This window comes from Podarcis pityusensis (genome assembly GCF_964106645.2).
Source record: "Podarcis pityusensis genome assembly, chromosome: 2".
NCBI classification, from domain to species: Eukaryota; Metazoa; Chordata; class Lepidosauria; order Squamata; family Lacertidae; genus Podarcis; species Podarcis pityusensis.
In genome coordinates this window covers 78770233-78798048 of record NC_138029.1, presented here as the reverse complement: position 1 = coordinate 78798048, position 27816 = coordinate 78770233, and the positions used below count along the sequence as shown (strand labels likewise).

The 27816-nt window shown below is 41.4% G+C and overlaps 1 protein-coding gene across 3 annotated transcripts in view; it reads right to left on the bottom strand.

The window, feature by feature from the left end:
- ATG7 (autophagy related 7) overlaps positions 1-27816 on the bottom strand; it is a 99365-nt gene that overhangs the window by 65495 nt on the left and 6054 nt on the right. For all 3 annotated transcript variants that reach the window (XM_080994190.1, XM_080994192.1, XM_080994191.1), the window contains exons 6-16: positions 27235-27384; positions 26186-26274; positions 25350-25471; positions 23063-23153; positions 20649-20793; positions 19301-19459; positions 16615-16809; positions 14644-14847; positions 14232-14347; positions 14017-14092; positions 10487-10567 (exon numbers count right to left, since the gene is read on the bottom strand). In XM_080994190.1, the coding sequence (XP_080850316.1) occupies positions 10487-10567; positions 14017-14092; positions 14232-14347; positions 14644-14847; positions 16615-16809; positions 19301-19459; positions 20649-20793; positions 23063-23153; positions 25350-25471; positions 26186-26274; positions 27235-27384 (1428 nt within the window). The remainder of the gene's footprint in view (positions 1-10486; positions 10568-14016; positions 14093-14231; positions 14348-14643; positions 14848-16614; positions 16810-19300; positions 19460-20648; positions 20794-23062; positions 23154-25349; positions 25472-26185; positions 26275-27234; positions 27385-27816) is intronic.

Below are 27816 nucleotides of genomic sequence, written 5' to 3'. Positions count from 1 at the left end.
AGACCACACCCTCTGCCTCAGAAGCAATTTGAAAAATTTAAATCTTGTTGGATTCACCATTAATGATTACGAGAATACGCAAGTGCAGAAATGAAACTGCATCTATATTTATTGTAGTTATAAATGTACTACATAGCTTTATGACCACAATAATAAAAATGAAGCTTGTGAAACAAGACTGAAGGCAGGTGCAAACAGGAAATAGGGGAGCAGGAGGGAAAGAGGATGGGGAGGTCTATGTTGAAATACTTGGAGAGTTACCAACCACAAGTCAGCTATGGCATCATTTTTGGCTGCAGTACCCAAACCTGTGGATGTAGAACTGTCTCCTCACTTTCCTGCAGTAACTATTTTAAATAAAAAACAATCCGTGTGTGGAAGAAAATACCCTTGGATGTGGCAACTATAAAAGCCTCCTGTTATTAATCCATCTATATGAAAGACTGTTGTTTTGGTATCAGTAAGAAGATCTACAGTGATATGAAAGTGTTTGGTCTATTCCCGAGTGACAGTAAAAGTGCTCATAAATGTCAATACTGAAGTGCATGGCGGATTATTTTTGCAGTGTGATTGATGGCAAGCAGAAATATCTGCCTACTGTATGGCGTGCTCAGAAAGGTATCTGGCCAAGGAACGGAGGCTTCTTTCCTCCATCTTGTTTCATTTCAGTTTCCACTTTTGGATTGAAAGGCTCTTTATAAGTTTCAAGTATCACTCATTTGTGTCATTCTGGCTTGCAACACTCTCAAGAGAGCCATATGCTGGCCCTATTTCCTGGCAGGGCTATTCTGTTCATTATTCGTATGGAAAAAGAGTTTCATGCCATCCACGCTGGGTGGATTAAAAACATGCAGCACTCATCTAACTTTAGCAGCTCTGCCTGTACAAGCCCCCAAGAAGTTTGAGGTTCTCGCAAGCAACACTCTCAACTTTTCCTCAGGATTCTACAGCCATGGGTCAACTTTAATTTTTATTAATGTTCACTCTTCCTGGTGATTAAAACAAAAAGCAACTGTGAAGAGCTTCAAAAGGATCTCTCCAAACTGAGTGAATGGGCAGTAAAATGGCAGATGTCATTCAATGTAAACAAGTACAGTGGTACCTCGGGTTACAAACACCTCGGGTTACAAAGAGTATACAAAGTAAATATAAATGAGGACAGTGGTACCTTGGGTTACCGGACTCCGCTAACCCAGAAATAGTACCTCGGGTTAAGAACTTTGCTTCAGGATGAGAACAGAAATCACGCCACCACGGCGTGGCAGCAGCAGGAGGCCCCATTAGCTAAAGTGGTGTCTCAGGTTAAGAACAGTTTCAGGTTAGGAATGGACCTCCGGAATGAATTAAATTCATAACCAGAGGTACCACTGTACAAAGTGATACCCCTCTCTCCTTCAGCCCAAAATACAGTGGTACCTTGGGTTAAGAACTTAATTCATTCTGGAGGCATGTTCTTAACATGAAACTGTTCTTAACCTGAAGCACCACTTTAGCTAATGGGGCCTCCTTCTGCTGCTGCGCCGCCAGAGCACAATTTCTGTTCTCATCCTGAAGCAAAGTTCTTAACCTGAGGTACTATTTCTGGATTAGCGGAGTCTGTAACCTGAAGCGTCTGTAACCCAAGGCACCACTGTATTCCACTCCCATCACAGTTCCTCTTCCTTTACTATAAGTTGACCAAAGTGTTATCACAAAAATGCCTCAGGAGAGGTTTATTTTCTTTTTATTGTATCATAATAGTATAGGCAATACTTTGGAGGGCTCCCCCCCCTTATCTATAGGAAGAACAATGGTAGTGATTTTTACCCAACACCTCTAAGGCAATACCAGTTCCTTTCCCCCCTAACACCACTTTCCAAAGCCTGAGATGAAACCTTTTCCGGCTTTAATTAAAGAGAATTAGATTACACGTTCCTAACAACGTAAGGATGTTAATGTAATATTGTGCCAGAAAAAGATTTATCAAAGGATTTGCTCTTTAAAAAAAAAAAAAAGAGGAGAACAGAGAGGAAAGAACTGTGATCTTTCCCTTTCAAAGTTCTTAAAAGAAAGCCCTAAGTGACAACTACCTTCCAAATTAGAAATGTAGAAATATATATATATATAGAAGAAACTAAAGCAGCCAAATTCTCAATCCCAGGTTTAACTTTCATAATCTCTATCTCTGTACGTTTGCCAACAACATAAATGACTTATCTAATTTACGTATCTGAAAGCTTTTTAAAGTCTCAGAACTAAATAAATAAATTGCTTTTAAGTTCTGTGGAGCAGAAGTGTGTTACTCATCTGCTAAAACTGAATTCTTTGTTTAGCTGTTCCGCTCCTTGCAGTGTCACACTCAACAATGGCTTGGATCCTAAATTTCTTTCCATGAATGGAACAGGGCTTCCCCGCAACGCTGTTCTGTCTGCAGCCCTTGAAAAGCTGTTCTTCTTGGCTGGAAGACCCTTGAGAATTTTACAGTTTTTAAAAAATACAGTCAAGAGAATAAGATGGTCCCTGAATCTCTTAGATTTCCAAGGCCATGGTAAAGAGGTGCACCATCAGCATACGACAAGAGCTACTGTACATAATGAAGTTGCCAGCCAGTCACACCTCTGAGGAGAGGGAATTCCACAGCTTAGGGGCTGCCACGGGGAAGACCACCATCTGCTATAAAAGAGTTCTTAGGCTTGGAAATCCTATTTAAACTTGGCACAGTTGAAAAGAAGGGATTTCACATTTCGGCTTCCAGGCACCCAGCAAATTCTGAAGGAATCATCCCTGGCAAAACTCTCACTAGTCCTTAAACTGTAAGGCCTCTTTTGCCAAACATACATGTCCCGATCCTTCTGAGCCTCCTTGTGAGTCTCAGTTCATTCAAGGTCAGAATAGCTCACTTGGTTTCAGTTCTAGAATCATCTCAGTCCTTCTAGTACAGCTGCCATATTTCCAGTTCTCCAATTCTAGGCACCCTAATTTCCGTATTTTTCAGATTTTTTGATGATGACAACAATAATAATAATAATCAGATGTTGAATTAGAACGGGGTTAAGAAACCTCCACCTACTTCTTTTCTGTGCCAAACTGTCTTCTCCCAATGCTGCTTTGCAGTAAAGCAATGTTGGTCATTGTGCTTCTCCTGTGCACTTTTGCATGTAGCATGTATTTATTTATAACATTTCTACCCTGCCAACCTAGCAGTTGGAAAGCACGTCAAAGTGCAAGTAGATAAACAGGTACTGCTCCGGCGGGAAGGTAAACGGCGTTTCCGTGCGCTGCTCTGGTTCGCCAGAAGCGGCTTAGTCACGCTGGCCACATGGCCTGGAAGCCGTACGCCTTGGCCAATAAAGCGAGATGAGCGCCGCAACCCCAGAGTCGGCAACGACTGGACCTAATGGTCAGGGGTCCCTTTACCTTTACCCTGCCTTTCACTATCAATTGGTCTCAATGTATCTTCCAACAACACGAACACTCAAAGGCAGGGGTCAGCAACCTTTTTCAGCCATGGGCTGGTCTACCACCCCTCAGACCATGTGGTGGGCTGGACTATATTTTGAAGGGGAAAAAATGAACGAATTCCTATGCCCCACAAATAACCCAGAGATGCATTTTAAATAAAAGCACACATTCTACTCATGTAAAACACACTGATTCCTGGACCATCCATGGGCCAGATTGAGAAGGCGATTGGGCCACATCTGGCACACGGGCCTTAGATTGCCTACCCCTGCTCAAAGGCTAAATAGAAACAAAGACAACACTATAATGCAAGACTTCAAAGTTCAATAAATTAATTCCCTATTCCCTTTCATAGGCTACAGTGTCCTTCATAATATGGCATTTTCTTAAGCATAGGAGCTCCTTACTATATTCCTTGCTTTATATAGTTTGGTTGTAATGCTAAACCATAGTTTATTAACTCTGTGAACAAACCTGAGTGAGCCCCTGGATTGCATGCTCCCCTCCCTCCCACTTGCAAGGAGATGAGAAACATATATTTACTAGTTTAAATTAGCTGCAGTTTGTCGTTATGTCTGAACGCGATCAAATGTGGTTACTGATCTGGGCTTGTTTCAATAAAGCACAGTTTAAACTTACCAAAGATCCCAGTTCAGATGTAATGTCAAAGTGTGGTTAAGCTTAAACAAGAAAGCAGATTCTTCCGATTTTTTCCTCATGGCCTCACTGGAGAAAAAGGTAATGTTTTTTTCACGTAGTGCTAAACTACAGTTTAGCAATTCAGCCAAACCAGGACTATTGTTCCTATTTACAAGGAACATAATCGTACGAGCCAAGATGTTCTTCTTGCTTAGGATGAGATTACCACTTTTAAATTATGTGACCAGCTTTCGGTTCCCAGACTGGGGACCAGGCCATATTGTGCCATACATAAGATTACACTGCAAATAGACCTTTTATATATATATAAACTGCAGACTAAGATGGCTATCAACAACCAGGTCCCAGTAGTTCCTGCAAGGTCTTAAAAAGGACAGCCAATTTTTTTAAACACGATGAAAGCACTGAAATTAATGTCTTCACTGTGAAACAAAGCTAGGCTTGCATTGTGTGGATAAGTGGCTAGATGCCCAGAGTGAAGAACCAAATCTATTTGTTAGATAGTTCAGCTGTGCAAAATGACACATGATCGAGAGTTGTCAAGGACCATTTTACAGAAAATTCATTTTAAACCAAGGCTTTTAAAATACATCTGTGTTTCTTTTCAAAAAAGCACAGGCAATTCCCCCTCCCCACAACTGACTAGAATGAGAGTATGGGATAACAGTTCCTTTTCTTTCAGGCTGCAAAGCCTTTGTTCTCTTAAGTGGCTTTGTATGAGTAATTCAGTTCTTATGTTACATTTGAAATCCATGGAGGAAGTAACTTCATGTATTTGCTAGATCTTTATTTTGGTTATAAGAGCTACGAAAAACATCAGTATTAGTCTGTGGAAGGTGAAAAGTGACCTTCCAGTATTTTAAACTTGGCTAGCCCTTTTCTGCCTATCAACAAACTTGGATGGCCTTAAATTGGAAGGGAAAATCGTTTTGACGTACATGCCACTTTTCTTCCATCTTCACTCATGTAGGCACAAAGAAGCATTAACTCTTCTTTTGTCCCACTAAATGCTGGATAAATGCATCTTGAGCACCACAAAAATTGTGCCTCACATACAGGCTGGCAATATTTCTAAGTCCCCTGCAACTGGGAACATTACCAATACTGTTCCATTTACCGAAACAGCCTCCGTGTCCTAAGCTGTGGAAAATTTTCAAGCAACCTTTGCAGTAAAAAATAATAATAAATGTGTGGGATGCGGGTGGCTCTGTGGTCTAAACCACAGAGCCTAGGGCTTGCTGATCAGAAGGTCAGCGGTTCAAATCCCCCCGACGGAGTGAGCTCCCATTGCTCGGCCCCTGCTCCTGCCAACCTAGCAGTTTGAAAGCACATCAAAGTGCAAGTAGATAAATAGATACCGCTCCGGCGGGAAGGTAAATGGCATTTCCGTGCGCTGCTCTGGTTTGTCAGAAGAGGCTTAGTCATGCTGGCCACATGACCCGGAAGCTGTACGCTGGCTCCCTCAGCCAATAAAGAGAGATGAGCGCCTCAGAGTCGTCCGCGACTGGACCTAACGGTCAGGGGTCCCTTTACCTTTACTCTAAAAAATGAACTATAGAGCCTTCAACTTATAAGCGTAGTATTAATTGGTAATTCACAATGTTTTATGCACAATAAATCAAGCATGCTATAGAAGACATCACACCTCAGTTCTGAATGCATTTACTTGGAAGTATGCACCCCTAATTTCAGCTGAACTTGCATGTCAACAGCTATGTTTAGAATCGTAGCTTAAGAATGAAGAATTCCCTCAAATAAACCCTACAGTGCCTTGTACCATCACTGATATTTCATAAGGAGCCAAATAAATTTCAAAGCACTAAAAATTTTGAAGCACTGTGAAATGGTGCTCTACTTTTTACTATTCACATTTTCAGAAATGTGATATCACAGTTTCTTTTAAGCTTGACAGCTGTAATCTCCGTATCTCTTTAGTGTACTTTTTTTTAATAACTACTTTAAATAACCAAACCACACTGCAGTGATTCCATTTGCGTTGTATCTCTGCCTACTGACTTTTCAAAAGATTCACAAGACATCAGTATAGATACATGTTGATTCTTTTGCCTCATCTGTTAAACAGCTTTTTAAATCATATTTTCTTTTTAAAAAGAAACTAGTACTGAATTCAGGATGTACCTTTTTAAAAAAGAGAGGAAAGGATACCTTCAATTAGCTTTAGTTACTCTATGGTGGTGATGTATATATGGTTGGTTAAGCAGCTGAGATTAAGCTACAGTTATTCCTGATGAACAGTCTAGAAACACTCTTCAGCATTAGCACAAGTGAAGCTTGGGTATACTTACTACGCTGTTTTGCAACAATCACCCAAGTGGCTGCACATGATCACTAATCTTAGAGGCAGCTGTTTGTCATTCCAGTCATAACAGTTGTACTGCTAATAAGGGCGGTGATTATGGAAGACAAATTCAGGCCCAAATTAAGGTACTGGCTTCACCGCAGACATCAAAATTCCTCATTGGCTACCTTATGGAGCTGAAGATCTATCTGACAGAAGTGTAACTTGGACCGTGATTGTTCAGTTCTCTTTCTGACAAAGTTGCAACATGAATACCAAAAGAAATATGGCAATTTCTGGAACTGAATAAGTATGAAATGGAATCTCTTAAGATGCCTATACAGGTCCTTTCATATCTTATCAGCTGTATATCTATATTGAAAAAATGGATGCAAGATTTTAAAAGAAATCGCATCATAAAAAAAAAAGTTTTAAGAAATTATTCGTAGTTTCAAGCACCAAGAAACTTTCAGCCAGAAACATGGGAAATGTCAATGTTGAAATTATGACAATTTAATGCATTATGAAGAGGGGAAAGTGTACAGAACTGAACTGCCATAGTTATATTTGTCATTGGCATCCGAAATCTTGATCCTATGAGGCAACAAAGCATATTTTGAGTCTAAAAATTCAAGCTGAACATGTAAATAAATGTTTCTTTTATACTGTAAGGAAATACATGTACCCTTGAAGCAACCTTTTCAGCAGAAAAAGTAATTTAATATTCTCACCACATGAAAAGTGATCACTATGGGAATAGCACAGCTGTTAAAACCCAAGTCAGATTTTATTAAATCATCAAACCTGTTTATGTAAAGCAGGGCTCTTAAAATGACCACAATGAGGAAATCATTTCCTAACACATCTCTCCCCATCCCTCCCAATTTTTTTTCAGAAACCTGAAACAGGGAAAAGGTTCCATCTGCATTTTACTTCCACACTTCGGGCAGGGGAGTGGAAAAGAAAATCAAAGCATTTCTATCCTTTCAGTTGTATCAGTCATGTAAGCTAATTCTCACATAGCAGAAGGGGGAGGGACTGGGACGGAGGCAATGGCGGCTTGCCTGAGGCCTCTTAATATGTTCTCAGATGAAGTAATATTTGAACCAGAGGCTTCCTGGCTCACAGCTCATGCTCTCATACGTTATGAGGAATTTGAACAGCAAATGTCAGGAAGGTTACTGTAGTCTTGACAAAGTACAGCAGTTATATTAGCAAGACTGACTGGCATTCCACTGCAACAGGCGAATTTATAACAGGAAAGGTTCCATGTTTTTATAAGGCCTTTCTTATACTATGTCCCTGACCCCAACCCAATCCCCAAAACCACCTTGGAAGGCTTAGATATTTAAAATTGGTGTATGAAGGATGTGCTGTTGTTTTCTGGAATTAAAGAGAAATGCCGGCAATGAATCTGGCATGACTGAAATAATAGCACTTAATGTGCGAGCCAGATTATGAGTCAGACCTACTCAGCATTCACAGCAATATATCCCAGTCAAGGTGATTGCTTAAACATGGACTTACCCCAGAAAACTGCTGTAGAACTGAGAAGGCCTCAAAGGCTGATTGTGAACGTATGTTTGATTTAGTCTACACTAAATGTCAAACTTCTGAGTAAGAAGAAGCCAAATAATGAGAATAATTCATTACACTGGTGCATGTTTGCATAGTGTACTCTGGTTAGCATGTATGTGTCATTTATTTTGCCAAAGTATGATAGAGAAGGATTAAGGAAGAAGCAAAGGAATGGGCTTCCGGGCGTGAGAGGAGAAAATGAATACGGGGCAGCTAAAGAGTTCATCTGGGGCCAGCCAGCTGTAAGGGTCAATCAGCCTCTTTTGGGGGCACAATCAGAAGGAGCGAGTGATAGATAAAGGCAGAAATTGATACCTGAAAGTTGCAATAAGATTTTAAAAAACGGCATCGGCCCAGCATACCTGAAGGAGTGTCTCCACCCCCATCGTCCTGCCCAGACACTGAGATCCAGCACTGAGGGCCTTCTGGCGGTTCCCTCCCTGAGAGAAGTGAGGTTACAGGGAACCAGGCAGAGGGCCTTCTCGGTAGTGGTGACCGCCCCTGGAATGCCCTCCCATCAGACGTCAAAGAGATAAACAACTTTCTGACATTTATAAAACATCTGAAGGCAGCCCTATTTAGGGAAGTTTTTAATGACTGATGTTTTAATGTATTTTTAATCTTTGTTGGAAGCTGCCCAGAGTGGCTGAGGAAACCCACCCAGATGGGCAGGGTATAAATAATAAAAGTACAGTGGTACCTCAGGTTACATACGCTTCAGGTTACATACACTTCAGGTTACAGACTCCGCTAACCCAGAAATAGTACCTCAGGTTAAGAAGTTTGCTTCAGGATGAGAACAGAAATTGCCCAGCAGTGGCGCGGTGGCAGTGGGAGGCCCCATTAGCTAAAGTAGTGCTTCAGGTTAAGAACAGTTTCAGGTTAAGAACAGACCTCCGGAACGAATTAAGTACTTAACCCGAGGTACCACTGTATTAGCCCTAGCAAGTGAGTAGTGCTTTTGGGTTCCACCTCAGACAGAAAAATATTTTGGCTAGTACCGATTTTCATTTTCACCCTGAGCTTGAGGCTAGGCCAACAGGGGAAAGTGTTCAGCAAACAGATTCCGGGCATCTTTGGAGAATATCTTAGAAGTGCAGAAATTGCCATACTGCATGATCTCCCCCATGTTTTTCCAGAAACAACAGAAGAATAGGACCAAGGGGAGTCCATTAGAGCTCCCTTCCACACTAACATTTGCTCTCCTGGGAACTAGAACAAAATGAGCAGGGAAAGAAGCTATGGGATGGGCTCTTTCCAACCAATATTCAATGTCTGCCATTTCCAGAGTGATAAGGAAAGGATCCATGCTACAGAGGTTTCCACATTCCTAAGCTTATCCAAAGTGGCTTAACAACAAACTTGACAATTATTACTTAGCTTCAAGCACTATCAATCACTGGAAAGGAGTGGAAGAAGGTACATGTTACATCAACTGAGACATGGAAGTGGGAGAAGGGCCAGTGAAGACACACACTTCTATAAAATAAAAAGAGTGATGCACCATGGATCTGAGTGTATTAGGGTGAAGGGAGCACCAACAATCTCATCCTGCTCTCAGCCAGGCCCCACCTGTCTGCGTTCTTGCTTGCAAACAATCCAGGGGGGTTGCACGGCCTGTCAGCTTCTTTCTCCTACAAGTATTGCCTCAGCGGGGAGGAAGGTGGCTTCAAAATAGAATTAGTTGGTTCTGGTTAGCACTGGCTTTGACTCTGGCTACTTTTGGTCTTCCTGCCTTCCGCACTCCCACTTGCCACCACAAATTCTGGCTTTGGAAGGAGGAGAGATGATGGTAATGAGGCAGGTCACCTCCATTGACAGCTGGACTCACCTCCATTAGAAAGACTTTGTGAAAGATACATATACAGTGGTACCTTGGGTTACATACGCTTCAGGTTACAGACTCCACTAACCCAGAAATATTACCTCGGGTTAAGAACTTTGCTTCAGGGTGAGAACAGAAATCGTGCTCTGGTGGCGTGGCGGCAGCAGCAGGATGCCCCATTAGCTAAAGCGGTACTTCAGCTTAAGAACAGTTTCAGGTTAAGAACGGACCTCCAGAACGAATTAAGTACTTAACCCAAGGTACCACTCTGTGTGTGTGTGTGTGTGTGTGTGTGTGTGTGTGTGTGTGTATATATATATATAAACATTTTTTTATAAAAAATTTAAATGACTGCCTGTAACAATGGTAACTACAGCAGGGTTATTTTCATTCAACGCAGAGCTAAAAAATGAAGATATTATTCACCGCCTTGTACAGGTAAAAGAGAGGTGTTTTATTTAAGACAATTGACTTGGAAATTCCATATTTAAAGGAGGGTAGAAAATTATTTAAGATTATATTGGCTAAGAAAGGTTTAGTTAGTAGCACAATGCTCAACAGTGACATAAAGTACACATCTCAAAATAAACAAGGGAAAGGCTTGCATGTAAAAAAACGAAACAGTGACAAAGCGGAAGCATTGTTTTGAGGAAAAAACAGTTTACATTAAAAACCAAACTTACTCTGGGAGAACAGGCAGTGCATTTGTCAAAAGCCAGGCTGACGGGAAGGACGTTATCAAATCTTGATAAAAACCCTCGAATCTGCAAGTCAAAGAGATAGGCAGCAATATGATATTAATATTGTGCTGGCTGAGTTTTGCAAGCACCATCTTTTGAAGAAAGTATAGCCAAGATGCCCATTATTTGTGGCACAAGTACACAGACTTCAGCAGGCCTTTCTGCTGAAACTGACTTGGCACATGATATGTTTTGGTTGTGCACGTAGGAGGACTAGCATGCACATTTATCTCACTGTATACAGAAACAGCACCACCTGGAGTTGGAACTTCTTGACTGCAGCAAGCAACAATTGAGAGAAAAGAAGAAAGCATGACGACTGTTGCTACTGAATGTATTGTTCGGGTTCTTGCTCTGCAGCCATTCTGAAATGGAAAAGGTGCACACACTTCTGTTTCCTGCTGCTTGATACTAACCAATTCTGTGTATTACAGAAGTTTTGTGTGCAACTGAAATTTCCAGTCAGCCAGCCAGCTTTAATAAGCCCTTCAGGAGAAACAAAGAAGGTAATGTGATCCTGTAGACCAATAAAAGGGATCACCTTTCTTAGTTTTATCTCTTTCCTCCTCAGTGGCTAAAACAGTAATCGCACTGAAGCAAGAGTTTTGTGGCTGACATCTGTGTGTTCTTAAAAGCATGGTTTCATTTTCTTTAAAAAAAACAAACCATGATTGAGCAGAATCATTAATCCAGAATGGAGCACAGGACCAGTTCTTACAGGTATTTGTTTACAGTAGTTCAATTGCTACTCTGATTGTGAATACAGCATCCACAGATCTATCAAATCCTTGTAAATCTTTTCCTATCCTATGAGTAAAGGATCAAACACTTCAATTCTAAATGTCTTTTTTTTGGGGGGGGGGGGTAACGATCTTTGAATCTTTTAACTGCATGATGCAAACTGTAGTACCTTCCCAAACTCACTAGTTACATGTCCATTGTTGTTTAAATTATGGTATCCTTGCTCAGATTCTTCTACTATTATATAAACCAGCTTATTTTAAGAATATGCTTATATAAATATAAATATAAATACTTATATAAATAGTAACAGACTGAACATGACTGCGTTAAAGTATATATTCAGAAAATCAGCCTATATGAATTTGGCATATGCCTTCTTACTTCAATCACGGTATTTGATATATTGCTACTGTTTATGTTACCTACATCTAACCCTGCACCAATATGACCAGTGCAAGAGGGATGACCCCTTTTAATTTTGAAGTGTCTTTAAAGGAAACAAAATTATTGAACTGGTTCTTTAAATAAACTATTATCTACTTTGCTTTGTAATCTTAAAAAAAAAATAATTATCAAAACAACAGTGGGTATTTTATTCTGAAGCAAAAACTGTGGGCAAAGAACAAACTGAGCTGATATTAAGATGTTGAAGAGGGCATGTAGTAAGAAAAAGAAAAATTAAATACTAAATTAAAACCCATCCAGGCCATTGCGATGTCATGGTTAGAGTGTGGGACAACAACCTGGGGGATAAGGGTTCAAATCCTTGTTCAGGCATGAAGCTTTGAAGCTGGGTGGCTCTGGGCTGCTCAGTGCTTCTCCACCTAACCTACACCACAGGGTTGTACTGGGCATTAAATGAAGGGGGAAGGTGGAGAACCATGGATGCCATCTTGAGCTCTTTGGAGGAAAAAGTGGGATATAAATGAAATAAATGAATAAAGAATATAAACAAATGAAACAAACAAACAAACAAATAATAAAATCAAATCGCTGCCACAGACGGTTCAGAGTTACAACCCTTAAGAAATTCTCTTCTAAAAAGGAAATAATTTTACTAATAATTTTTGTGATATAATTATGTGCATTTCTATCCAGTTTGTGAAACATTCAGAGAAGAGGACTGCTTCACAGCAAGAAGACCTTAAAGGACAAGAAGAAAAATACTACTATGAGAGGAAAAGATCAAATTAATTAGCTTCTGGTCCACCACCTAAATTTGCCCTGATTCAGATAAGCATAAGAGAGAGCTCTGGCCCAAAGAAATCTCTCCCTCCTAATTCTAAATGGATACGGTATCAGCAAACAGAAGTGGGATAGTATTACATCTTCTTAGCCAGCAGGAAAGCATTTGTGAAAACAATGAGGGAAAAGGAAAAAAATGACCATAAAGGATAACATATTGCAGTGCAACTATGCATCATTGTACAATCAACTCTTGAAAGCACACACACACAAACAAACCCTGATGATTTCTTAGCACTTTGTACAACTTAGCTTTTACAAGCTAGTCTTATCTCAATCTATTTCCTTGCTGAAAAGAGCAAAAGGGTAGTTTTGAGAACGTTAACAGCACTAACAAGTAAGAGGAGAATTGTCAGGGTCACTTAAGAGGCAGCATCCACTGGTGACTTAAAAAACCCAATAGTAATTGCACTTTTAAAAACCCCAAAAACTAGTCTTAGTATAATAATCAGTTCAATTACCAATAATTAAAAAGGAAAGCTCTTGCATAAACAGGTCGCTGGATGTCATAGCAAGTGGATTTAACTAGTTAACAATATTGGGTTACATCCAACTAAACCATTGCAAGCCCAGAACGTCTCCTGAAATTGCAGCAGAACTTAACCCTCCACCTCAACGCTCTTCAAATCTGCTTTGTGGGGCGTGTCTTCCAACCCTCTGAAGCAGATTTAGGGACAGCTGAGGGGGCTAAAATAAGGCAAAGGAGGAGGAAGACGTTATATTGCAGAGGCAACATTTATTCTCCTTGTGCAATAATTTAGCTGGATATAATCTTTTGTAAGGGGGTGGGGTGAACCTCAGGCTCAAAGGCAGCCCTAGCCCTCAGAACCCTCCACAGACCACATCCCCTCTCCTTTCACTACTTCCAGGGGAGACATAAAAAGGTAAAGGTAAAGGGACCCCTGACCATTAAGTCCAGTCGTGACCGACTCTGGGGTTGCGGCGCTCAGCTCGCTTTATTGGCCGAGGGAGCCGGCGTACAGCTTCCGGGTCATGTGGTCAGCACGACTAAGCCGCTTCTGACGAACCAGAGCAGCGCATAGAAACGCAGTTTACCTTCCCGCCGGAGCGGTACCTATTTATCTACTTGCACTTTGATGTGCTTTCGAACTACTAGGTTGGCAGGAGAAGGGACCGAGCAATAGGAGCTCACCCCGTCGCGGGGATTCAAACCGCCAACCTTCTGATTAGCAAGTCCTAGGCTCTGTGGTTTAACCCACAGCGCCACCCACATCCCCCAGGGGAGACATACCACATCCCAACCTGGATTCGCACTGGCAAGGCAACTCATGGCCTAGCTCCAGGTGGCACAGAAGCCAGTTCAAAGGAGGTGCAAAGAAACCAGAATTTTTACTATGAGTATTGTCATGGTCGCATACTCATGCTTAGCCATGGGTTCAGTGTTATATGCCAAGTGGGTCTATTTCACACATTTCTATATCAGGACATAGCAAGCCAACGGCGTTTATTTTTGGTTTACTAACCTGATGTGGCACAAGCCCAAGAGAGGTGGGAGGTTCATTCATTCTGTCATCACTACTGCTGGCAATGGCATAGCCACTAACAAAAAAAGTGGGGGGAAGGAGATGTATTCAGTTAATTAATTCCATTTATTAACAATCTAGAATTATTATTTTGATTAATTAATTTTATTAATGTTTTGTGAAAACAGGACTCCACCCACACAATTATGACTTACCCTTCTGGGTGCTGCAAAATGGATACCATTAATTCCACAGCAAGGGCTCCTGCTATCATGGCTAATCCTGGTCGACTGACTGTGCACTGCTGATCTAATGTCCGATCCCTGGTGGACTACAAAGGAAGGCAGCTCTCACAATGTTATACTTTCAAGTTCTTTTTATCTGCATAATTGCGCAAAACGTTTTAAAGGCTATCTTTTAAAACGAATGCTAACAAATGGACCACTGTGCTCTCAGGGGAATATATATATATATATATATATATATATATATAATGATTTTAAAGTGATATTCTTAATGATAATAATAAAAACACACTGAAAGGTTGCAGAGACAGATTGTATTAAAAATCAAGAACTATAAAATACAATAACACAATAAGTTGCAATTCACATCAATTATACTTACATCTCCCGGTGCCACGACGTCATTGCAGAAGTAGCAACCAAGTTTGTAACCAGGGATATTTGAAAAGAGCGATGATCCCAGAAGATCGGCTGAAGCTGAAGGATTATTGCAGGGAGAATCGCCCACCTCTTGATGCTTTGGCTTCTTCAGTCCATGTCTCATCACAACAAAGGTGTCAAATCCCAGGGCAGCATTGATTACCAGCTGTACAAAACAATGAAAAGCATAGAAAGTGGTAATCAAATAAAATGCAGGTGAACAAGCGAAAACCTATTTATTGTGGGGTAAAATTTACAGAAATATGACAATATATTGTAAATGTTGTTTACAAAATAAGTTACTGATAGACGAAATAAGTTATTGATAATGCTACTACATCATGGGTAGCCAACGTGGCATCCAGGTGCTTTTGACTCTAACTCTTATCCGCCGCAGCCAGGATGTCCAGTGATCGGGGATGATGGGAGCTGGAGGCCAACAACATCTGGAGAACACATTGGTTGCCCCTGTGCTACATGAAGGAGCCTTGGATGCACATATTCCCTCATCACCTTCATGCACTGCGATTCCTTTCCTCCCTCCCTGGCTTGCTGGAAGCCATAGTTATTCTGTGTAAATCCAAACAGAAAACTATGTACAAACCCAGATTGGAAACTATGAGTTGTGTCCAATGGTATCGTTCAGCTGACTGAAGGCTTCCGTAAGTAGAAAAGGGAGCGAAGTCATTCTCAGCAACTCCCCTTCCCTCCCTGCCACCTTCATGCCTGCCCGAAATATACTACAGAGGGCTGGGGGATGTGCTAGACCAGATGGGAGGAAAGCAACTACTGCAGGGAGACAGGGGAAAGCAACCAAAATGGCTTGCTTCTCTCCCCATTCCACTGACTGGCATCACTGGTTGCAACTGTTGTGGGATAGTTGGATACAAGTCCATGGCTAGATCCCTGTTTTCCAACCTCGCTTCTATACCTTGACTTAAGATGAGTTCACAAACCCAAGGCAAAAGAGAGAGAGAGAGAGAGAGAGAGAGAGAGAGAGAGAGAGAGGTTTAGAGCCCATCCTGTTATCTACTTTGGGATCTTGCCCATATCTTGCTATTTCAACAAAGTTTAGAACAAGAACAAAAAGTACAGTAGTTATATACTCTGATAATTTCATTACATCATTTCATCTGACAGTACACAGGTTTCACTTCAAAATTATCATATACATAGCTTGTAAACTATTTTTATTTCAGCTTGATGATTTCCACCTCTAGTACTTCTACAGACTGAAAAAACAAGCAGATAATTCTACAGGTCTTCAGTAGCTATTCCCACAAACACATGTAAGCTTCTTTTCTTTTCTAAGTAAGTGGTAAAAACTGCTGAAGACAGAAACTAATAGCCACAACCTGACAGATCAAATACAGTTGCCAGCATTCTTAGTGTTCAACAGACTAGAGTTACCCTTAGGTTATAAGCAAAAGTACATAAATACCTTAAGAAATTATTAATATTTATTCAATTTTTACAAGCCAAATTAAAGTTATGAAAACAAAATTAAAAGAGAAAAAAAACCAGAAGCAGCAGAAGACCAGATCAAAACTCTAAGCTATATATTTTAATACAATACAATCCACATTATCCTTTGCCAGGCAAGTATGCAGAGATATATTCCTGGATACCACTCCCCTTCAAAATATTAGGGTATATACACAGGGTCTTGCCATAAAGGCCAGCCAGAAATGTGATTATAATAATGCGCAAATGGAACTGAGCATGTTACACTAACACTAACAACTAAGCTGTTTCAGTCTGAGGGAGATTCCAAGCAGAAGATAGCTAAGAGCATTAAGTCATTGGGAAATGTTTGCAGTTGAAGGGTTTGATTTGTGTTAAAACAGCAACTGCAAATGCTTTTGAATGGCCACCACAGACTACAATGCGCTACTTACATCATGGCCTCTGGGATACTAATGAAGTAGGATACCTTTCTCTTGCTGGCTGCAATAACAGCAGGAAGCCACCGGCTTTCCCTGGTGTCCATTAACAAAAAGATGACATCATGGGCATCAATGAGCTCCTCCAGTTGTGTCACATCCTTGCGGGCCTGCTCCAAGGTGACGTCAGAAAAATTTACTGGGTGACCCGGCATTGGGATACTCATATTAAAACCTTCAGCATTCTAAAAAATGAAGCAGAAAGAAAAGAGTAACACACATATTTTCACACAGAATACAACTTTTAACCATAATTAGGTAAACCCACTTGTTAATATGTTTGGTTATTTCATGTAATTAAGCCAGCAGGCACCAGCAGGCTCCAGCAAAATTGCAATACTGAGGAGGATAGAACCATTTTAATCATCATAACATGGATTATTTCATCTGGAGGCAGAGACCAGCCCTGCTGTCACAGCACACTTGAGGCCACCATAGCACCACGGTGAAGAAATTCTCCAAAACCACCCCCAAGAGCTCCTCTGTCAGCTTGGCCAGGGAAGCTGCTGAGCAATGAATGGGCTGGGAGGTACACCAGCAGCATCCATACTCAGGTCCAGTGAATTACATGGGGTACATGTCAAAACGGTATTTCAGTACACAAAGCACTCTCTGATTTGCTAGTTAAAAGAAAATAGTATTTCAAAAATAACCTTGTTATTTGTGTGTACCAACAGGCAAATGGGTTTAATTTTAAAATAACACAGTTAAAAACACAGGGGGACCTAAGACTGCATATAAGATACTGTATTGTTAATACAAAGCTCAGATTTGTTATGTAGTTGAGCTTATTGACCAGCAGATGGCATAAGAAAAACATTATTTCAAATCGCAGTGAATCTTTCAGTAGCGTGAAATAGTACCTTTAAAAAACCACAGGTGGTTGTATCCAACACAGTGCTTCTGAAAGATGGGCAAAGTGGATCTACTAAGGATTGTTGCCCACACAAGTGGGGGGTGGGAGGCGTTTAGTGTGGCTGAGATGTTTGAGTAAGGTTTTTTAAAAAAGGTAAAGGACCCCTGGGCAGTCAAGGCCAGTCAAAGGCCATTACCAGAATTCAGAGCATGAAAGGGGAACACCTAAGCCCACAGCATACTCCTAATACTCCAACCATGATTAGGAGATTTAGGGAAGTTACAATATGTAGTCCCTCAAAAATGGAGCAGTCAGAGCCCAAATATGAAGGCTGTTGATTACACACCAAAACCTATGCACAGGGAGTTAGTTGGAGGATTCACAAGGCTGAGAAATTTAGTTCCGTTTAGTAAAAGCTGTCAATAATTGAGAATGGAGAAATATTTTGTATAAGTGAGACAGTTGTGAGACTAATTAAAAAGCTCCAACTGCAATAAAAACCAATAATGAAACTGTTAAATCGAAACAGTTTCCATATGTCTAGTGCAGACAGAGCCTAATTATGACTGGTTTTATTATTCATTTTATTGTTCTTGCTGCCCAGAGGAGTGAACTGATGGGGCAGAAATGTTTATATAAAGCCTTGTGTCCAACAGTTCAGCTTGTGCAACCGGTTTCCACTTGCATAATGGAGCTTCCCTCTCCTCTCCAGCCCCGTGTGCACCCCCAAAATCTACTCCAAAGGATTGGGGATCCTTGAGAGTAGATTTTGGCAGCAGACAGGGAGAGCAGAGGAAGGGCAGAACTTAGTGCACGCAGTACTGAATACAACCCAAAATACACAGCACAGTCTTTCAGACAACACCTGTAGGGTTAGTTTTCTTCCATCTTTCCATAGCTGCCTACTGCTTATGTGGTTGGACCTCATCCTAATATAATGTTCTGATAAAGGGCGAGTTAGAAATGTAAATATACAAATAAATATAATTTAGGAAGGTGCTGAATTTTCTACTTCATGCTGCATGGCATCCTGGTTTAACACTCCAGTACCAGGTTTTCTCTGAGGAAAGCTGATGATTGGTTTAAAAGGCTTTCGGTCCAAGGAGAGACACCAGTTAACGGGGAGGCATGCTATTCTTGCCAATTCCCCTCTCAGCTGCAGCCCTGTACCCCAAAATCTGTCCTAGACAGTTCCTGAGTCCCCAACTTATCTTTTTTTGGGGGGGTGCGTGCGCTTGAAGAAGCAATTAGCAGATGCCTTCGTTGCAGCAGTTGTACTAGAAAGATCAACTGGATTCCGCCAACATGTAATATTTTTTTCCTGCAATTGCTGTCTGAAATAATAAGCTGGTATGTCTACTCTCAAGCAAATATAATTAGAATTATCAGTCTCCAATTGCATGCATTCCAAGTAAGGGTCTCTAATAAGGCAGATATACCCTGTATTTGCTATAAATGGTATGGTGGTAGAGATTATTTTTATGGCTGTGTGAATAACACTCTGTGCTAAATGACACTTTCCCTCTGTCACTTCATTTTGATGAAGAACTAAGTACAGCTAAATAGTGCTCAGTTTACTTTTCCTAAACTCTTCCTTTGTGCCTCGTTTTTATTTTGATTGCTTCAAGCAGGTTTAATTTCAGTTCTTTCTTCGTGTAAATGACTAGCTGTCAAAGCTAGTCAGTCACCGTAACATCAGAATTATTTCCTTGTGGGTTAGTTCACTTTTGAAGAATGGGCATGAGAAGAAATCCTAGGCCGTTATTGAAACTAATAAAGTGTTTTGATCATTAAATCACATCTCAATGCATTTTACTCACCACTCCTGGGAATATTTTTTGGAGCCTGTCTGCTGCTGCAAGTGCTTTGGACTTCCCACCCCCGAGGCAGTCTTCAAATTCATAGAGTGGTTGCCGCACAGGGTTGGAATAAGAAATCTTTGCGTTGTCCACAAATGTGATCTTCCTGACTCCCCATCCCTGAGTAGAAAACCACAAGCAATGAAATAGTTCTTTGAGTAAGGCAAGAATTACCACTAATCTATTTTTTTTATACTTTTTATTTGTTAAATTTGTATACCGCCCTTTATCCAAAGACACAGGGTGATTCACAACAAAAAAATTACAAAATGAGAACACACAATACATGATATACAAAAACAAACCAATAACCCTTCTCCCACAAACACATTTAAAAGGCCGTAGAATGTTAATTGGCCAAAGGCCTAGTTATAAACGTTTTTGCCTTGTGCCTAAAGATATGTAATGAAGGCCCCAGGCAAGCCTCCCTGGGGAGAGCGTTCCACAAACAGGGAGCCACCACAGAAAAGGCCCGTTCTTGTGTTGCCATCCTCCAGACACACACTAAGTGTGGTCAGTAGTGTGCTCATTTCATATTCGATAACTCCTCAGAGAAATCCATCTCACATTTTGAGAACAATTATGCTATTTCAACTAATAGCAAAAGTAAAATAGAAGAGCAGAATGGAATATATGCACTAATCACAGTTTATGTTTTATTTCTGTTAATCCCAGGCTTTTACTCAGGACTCAGGTTGATTATTTCACAAGCTGCACTACGCCACTAAAAAAAATAATGATGCAGCCAACTGATAGAAACCATTTCCCTTCCAAACCCCTGAAGAAGGGTTATATGCACCTTAATTAGATAGTGTTCATTTGTTAAGGTATAGTTTGGCAAATTTTGTACCTTTCATTGCGAAGGATACGATGGCCCAGCCTGCTTCCTGCATGTTAACAAGAAGAGTTTGGATTTGATATCCCGCTTAATCACTAGCCTAAGGAGTCTCAAAGCGGCTAACAATCTCCTTTCCCTTCCTCCCCCACAACAAACACTCTGTGAGGTGAGTGGGGCTGAGAGACGTCAGAGAAGCGTGACTGGCCCAAGGTCACCCAGCAGCTGCATGTGGAGGAGCGGAGACGCGAACCCGGTTCCCCAGATTACGAGACTACCGCTCTTAACCACTACACCACACTGGCTCTTGTGTGAGCACACTTTTGAGCCTCCAGGGTAGGGGCTGTCAAAGAGAGAATCCCATGAACAGGAGGAAGAAAGAAGGACTCTTATTGGACACCTATTTTGCTTCATAGATACTGATACAAAATAATGGGACAGCGTTTGAATATGTGGAGTAACTTCAGTACTTGCCATCAAAGTTCTGGCTACACTACAACCCAGCGTACCAGCTCCTAGGAGAAGACACTTCACAGACACAACTTTCTCCAGGTCAAGAGTAGGCACTAACCGCCAACACATCAATTTAAGGTTAAGATCCACCGATGATTCAGCTAACCTATAAAATAAAATAAAATAGAACAAAACCTCAAGTCTCCCAAGAACCCACAACTTTAATTTAAAAAGAAGGCTTTAAATCTCACTATCTAGGAAGGGAGGAAGAAAAACTTGAAAATGCATTGGTAACATTGCTGAAAGATCAGTCTACAAAACCTCAAGTCTCCCAAGAACCCACAACTTTAATTTAAAAAGAAGGCTTTAAATCTCACTATCTAGGAAGGGAGGAAGAAAAACTTGAAAATGCATTGGTAACATTGCTGAAAGATCAGAAACAATGAACCATGAGGGGAAAGCCTTTCATCTTTTGGCATTTCTATAATTCTCTCTGTGCACAGTTTCGGGAGGCTGATGAAAGTTTCTCTTTACTAGCAGGAAACAATTTCAAAATTTAAATGCTGTAAAACGACCAACCTTTTCATGACCTGCAGCTTGGCGTCTGTTATGTTATGCAAATTATGTTCCTTTAAGTCAATGTAATAAACAAGTAGTTAACTGTGGTCTTCTGGCTCTGGGTTAAATTTCCAATCTGACTCTCAAGGGAAGCTGCAATTGATGCCTCAGAGCCCCAAATACAAGGGAGGAAGGTAACAAATGATGAGAGATTTGCTGTTCCTAAAGCCAGATTGCATTTCCTACATGGTTCTTTGCACAAGACTCATAAAACTTAATCAGCAGAATGTAATAGATGTTGTTATGGGAACTCAGCTCAACCTGGCATCCTTCAATCAGTAATGGCAAACAAGCCTCGCTGAAACAGAGCACGTCCACCGTGTGCTCGCGGGCAGGATGTGGCCCAAGGATTGTGCTGTGTGTGCTCTAAGGTGCCCCATAGCTCATGGAAGACACTGATTAAGTAAAAATATGCCTCGCCAGTGCCCAATGTGAGTTGAATGTACCCAGAATCCTCTGTAACAATTGTGGAATGGATTCATTGGCATTTGAAAGCCACCAGCGCAGCTGTTGCACATAGCTCCCTTGCTAATATACAGTAATAATAATAATTTTTATTTATACCCCGCCCTCCCCAGCCAAGGCCGGGCTCAGGGCGGCTAACAAGCAATAATAAAAACAAGTTGAATGAATACAACTTAAAAACAAGATTAAAATACAACAATAAAAGTATTGAAACATTAAAATATTAAAATGCAGCCTCATCGCAGGAGGAGAAAGGAAAAAGAAAAAAGAAAGAGGGGGAGGGAATCAAACTGGCTCCAAGCCAAAGGCCAGGCGGAACAACTCTGTCTTACAGGCCCTGCGGAAAGAAATCAGATCTTGCAGGGCCCTGGTTTCATGAGACAGAGCGTTCCACCAGGCCGGAGCCAGTGTTGAAAAGGCCCTGGCTCTGGTTGAAGCCAATCTAACTTCCTTAGGGCCCGGGACCACTAGGGTGTTGCTATTTATGGACCTTGAGGCTCCCCGTGGGGCATACCAGGAGAGGCGGTCCCGTAGGTACGTCCTACTTACGTCCTGCTCTACTTAGGCCCGTTCCAAGTCGTGTCTGCGGCAAACCCGGAAGTAAACAACGGGTTTGCTGCGATTCGCACACAAGCAGCTTCTGCCGTTTGCACACGCACAGAAGCGGCCGCCACCGTCTGCACATGTGCAGAAGCGGGCTGCCGCCGAATGCGCCTGCACACAACGACACTTCTACTATTGACCCGTTTCGCCACAAGGACAGGCCTTCGGAACAGATCATGCACGTGAGTAGAGGTTCTACTGTACAGTGGTACCTCGGGTTACATACACTTCAGGTTACATACGCTTCATGTTACAGACTCCGCTAACCCAGAAATAGTACCTCGGGTTAAGAACTTTGCTTCAGGATGAGAACAGAAATTGCACAGTAGAGGCACAGCAGCAGCGGGAGGCCCCATTAGCTAAAGTGGTGCTTCAGGTTAAGAACAGTTCAGGTTAAGAACGAACCTCCGGAACAAATTAAGTACGTAACCAGAGGTACCACTGTACTCCTTTTTCACATCCAGAGGCTTCCGTAGTTAGGAAGACTGCAATCTACAAGATAATCAAGAACCGAGAGTCCTCAAACTGTCAAAGAAATGGGTATTGATAAGTAAGTACACAGAGTAACCTAACGGCCAAGAGATTCTTTAGGAAAAAATAAAAACAATTCTGTAGACAGTGAATAAATAGTGAATGAGTCCATAATGCTAAGAGCTGGCTTCCTCAGGTACTTAAGTGGCATTCCCAACTTGTATTTCTTATCTTGCAAAGCTGCCTTTCAGAGTGTGAAGCCTTGTAACGGTACGTACCTTTTCGGGTCCATGCACTCGCTCAGATTGACCATTCTTGGGCCCATACCTCCTTTTTGGTTTTTCTCCCATCCAACGGCTTTTGGACAACCTGCCTCACCAGAGAAAAATAACTGTGTTGAAGAATAGAAACGTTGTTTGAGACAGCAAAATCCCACTCATCGTAAGTGGCAAATTGTTAAAAGTTTGAGTAGTGGAGAACTACAGTTATATGAAGTTACTACTGTAATTTCAAAGGTGTCCCATGTCAGTCTAGTGACAACGTTGCAAAAAAGAAAAAAGATATTGGCTGTTCTAGAATATATTGAAAAGTACTGCCAGTCAATCCTGATTACAACAATCCAGATTTCACTAGAACGTGCCATAAAAGTGAGTCTTTGGATGATAGAATATTTTATTGTGCAGCTGATAACTTTATAGAGTAGCAATCTATAAAATAAATTCTAGCATACTTTACATTCTGAAGCCAACACATGAGTGCAGATTAAGCTCTGTAATCAGTTTCATAATGAAGCAGTTGACTGGCATTGTTGCTAGTGGCAGCTATTTCTTTCTTTTTTTAGCACTGCCTTACTTTAAAAGCTCAGTTTCTTGAGGTTCTTAAATGGGAATCAAGTAATGCAAATCAAAGGAATGATGGATCTGACCTACATTCAAACCCTTACTGAGCTACTAAACTCCTCGAGTGGCCCCAAATCACATTTTATCCCAATCTGTGGAGATGAACATCTAAACATAAGGTGTATATTAGAAATAAAATGTACAACCCACTTACTCCAGACAACTAGAAAAGCCCAAAGCAGCTCACAGTTATTAAAACTGGGATCCAACTGAAAAAAGCGTAATTAGCAGAGAAATCAAATGATCACTAAAACAGAAAAGCATTCAAATGAAAACAGAATGACATAAGAGAGAAAAGGAACTCTTGCATGTTGCCACTAACTAAATACACCTCTGAAGACTGCAGGGAACACAAAATGGCCCCAGACGATCAGAGACTGGGCAGAATCATATGGGAGAACATGGAAACTCAATCTACTTTGGGAAAAGTTTGCCAAAGACATTTTTCTGCCTGAGGCAGACAAGATGGGGGTTTTCCCCCTACCCCCCCCTTTCCACACAAAAAGGCCAACTGAACTGGTTGTTTGTTTATTTATATTATTTATTAAATTTCTATACCAGCCTTCATCTGAGGATTACAATATAAAAACATAAAAATACACAACGTAGTAACAAACAAAAACCCAGAGTTTAAAAGGGCATAAATTTCTTAATTATCCAAAGGCCTGCGAGAAGAGGAATGTTTTTGCCTGGTACCTAAGAAATGTAATGAAGGCGCTAGGTGAGCCTTCTTGGAGACACATTCCGCAAGTTGGGAGCCACTGTAGAAAAGGGGGTACACAAAGAAGGGCCTCAGATGATGATGATGATGATTGTAGGGTCCAGGTTGGTTCATATGGGGAGAGGCGGTCACTGAGGCACTGCGGTCCTGAATCTTACTTCAGCACTGATGTGTCAGTGTGCTCCACCATACCTAAAGGCAGCAGGTCAGCTTAAAGGATGCAGGGCAGGCCATGGCACCCACACATCTTTGTTCTTCAGCACTGCACCACTGTTGCCTACTCCCAGTATCGGCTGCCTGACGCTGCCCAACAGGAGGGTTTGCCTGGCTTAAAGAACTAAGAACCTGAATTATCCTTGGAACTGGCCTGGCAGCCAATATATAATTGGAGAACAGGACTTGCTGATGTTCCTGAAGCGAATAAAAAGGCCTCTTAACGAAGTGATGGGTTCAGAAGGTTGTCGATAAATGGCAAGTGTGCCTTTTTCAGACAATAAAGCACAAGAAAGAAGGTAACTATGAAGCCAAATGAATGGTCCAAAACAAATTAAGAATCCTATTAGCTGGTTGCCTCTAGCAAGATCTCTGGCAATTAATGCCATAGATAGAAACAAGGCTACCTTCACCTTCCTCTTGAACAGCTTTTTGTGAAAAGCTACATTGATGAGTACACCATAATGGAAACAACAGAGGCATAAATGGTTTGCAAGTACAGGAAACGCTTTCAAAACTGGCATATGATTTAGAGAGGATGGGCACCTTCCAAGGACTTTTCACTGAAGAGGCCTTTCCTGATAGAAGCTTTTAACATACAAAGTCAGGGACAAGTACCACACTGTTTTCATCATCACAGCAATATGGAGAGAGAAAAAAAAAAATATTCTAAGGAGGAATATTGACCACATTACACTAGACACAGAGCCCCACCAGTCCAAAATGGATTACCTGAATTCTGTGTCACTTGTGGAAGCTTTATTTCAAAAAGGGTGCTGTGTGAAATGTCTCTTGCTCCCTGCATGGTCCTGTCTCGGAAGCAGAGCACTTGAACAGAATGAAGGTGGCTGCCCCTGTCAGAAATAAAGAACTCTGTAACAGCAGCAGAGCCAGAAAGCCAGGATTAACAACAGGTAATTATCCGAATGTGATGCCAAGAAAATTTCCCAACAGGATTTGATTTGGATACAGTCCAACAGGCCATATACATTTTCGAGAGACAAACCTATTCACTGTAATAAGGAACAGCAAGATGAACAAGTGCACCAGGAGCAATCTGTGAGAGCAATGTGCTCTGCTAAACCACATAGCAGAAGAATCACCTCTGTTTCAATAGACGGAACCTATGGGAGGGCTCTTAAGAACTGCAGTCTTCATTTGTAAATTCTTGGTATGCTCAGCCAAAGCTCAGTTCAGGGTTATCACACAAAACTGAAATTTGAAGGAGCCTCTTGCCCTTACAATAATGGAGAAAATCCCAAAGCTCATAAATTAATACCACGTTTTGGTGATCTTTCCAGAGAATGCTACCAATCCTAACCATAACCAAGGGTACTATGATGTGCAGTTCATCTTCTGATGAAAGGATTCCATCAGCATACTAGAGTAGGAATGCAATTTTTGGTGATTCCCTGCCCCGCTGCAGCCCCCACTAAATCCAATCCAGAGGGCTGGATAACCTTCTGGAAATTAAGGAGGGAAGGGGAGCTATGGGACTTGCTTCAAGGTAAATGGGTTTAGGTTTGTAGCCATGGGGAAAGCCACATTTAAGGAATCGTAATAAATACCATCTGTGTGCTGCCAGGACCAAGATGTTTCTCAGTGGCCAACCAGGATACTGGGCAAAATTACAGGGATCATAAACACCAATTGTCACCTGCAAAGAAAAAAAGATACCATTAACAGTTAATACAAGAGGATTAGCACTTACTGAATACTACTGATATGTACTGTATGCTAATTTTATTTGACCACAGTACAACTGTAAATATGCAAGAGACACAGAGCTGAACATATACAATTGTAACCTTGCAGCACATCGGTTTTCCATTTACATTTTAACATTCATCAGCTTGCGAGACAAGTACCATCAACGAACGCACAAGCTCTACATGTAGCATCTTGGATAAAGAAAGCAGATCTGCTGGCAGGAGAGGGAAGAAACCTGATGTGTGGTGAAACCCCTACCCAGCAGCAGGTACTTGAGTAGCTGCCCTAGTCAAAAGGCTAAATTAATGAAGTTGGCTAATGACTAGAGGAGTCTGTATTATTAAACATGCCTTCCCTTTTACTTAAAAAGCAGGGAGTGAGGTCTACTTCCTAGTGTGCAAGAGAGAAAGGAGCAAAATCCAGCCTCTTCTCTTATCCTGCAACATTCAGTTGTTCTGAGCCATTTTACCCCAGAAGCTGGTTCACTTATGGCAGGCATGGCCAAACTTGGCCCTCCAGATGTTTGGGGACTACAATTCCCATCATCTCTGACCACTGGCCCTGGTAGCTAGGGATGATGGGAGTTGTAGTCCCAAAACATCGGGAGGGCCAAGTTTGGCCATGCCTGACTTATGGTATCAGAGCTAGGCTGAAGAAAAGCCATAAAGTATCTGAGCACAGCAAGGTAAAGTAAGTGACCTTCAGCACTTAGAAAAGTCTGACACCCAACTAACCTACGTAAAATCCTCTTTCAGATATCCAACTAACCTGCTCTCCTCTCCCACCCTCATCAAGAAAAAGCTTATGGATCTAGGAATTATTTTCATGTTCTCTGAAGCCAGTAAATGGAGTCAAAGGTGTAAATGACACTTGCAATAGAGAATCCTGTGTTCAGGGTGGGTTTTACCTTCTCCTTGTGATCAGAAAAGAAGTCATCCCAGTTTCTGAGCAAGGAGACAAGAACAGAATCGTCGTGGTACTTGATTAGAAAAAAAGGCAGAGCTGTAAGGCCTTCTTTCTGACAAAGTTCATCATATGCATTCTGGAGAGCTTCAATCTAAAATGAAGACAGAACACAGGCTTACTCAATTCAGCGTTGTTTCTTAAATGCTACTTAGTTCAGACTGAGATTCACGCCACCTGAGGTCTAGCCACCAATCCATTTCATCACACACAGGTCACTAGTGTACCAAGGCCACCTATGTGCTCAACAACAATGACAAAGCCACTCAGGAACAATATTGTCACCTGTTCTACACATCGCAACCACACAGAAGGCAGAGGACATCCCTCTCTCCACTTTCCATCCAAGAAAACAAGAGGTATTTTCACAGTTTAAGGATGCGTTACAGCCCAACAGTAGGGCTGAAGGACATGAAGCAGTGTTGGTGAGGGTTTTCGCCTGGGACAAAGGAATGTGGCCTTACAAAACCCAGAGGTTCTCCTTTAAGTACCACATACAGGAATGGAGTTCCATAAATAAAGAAGT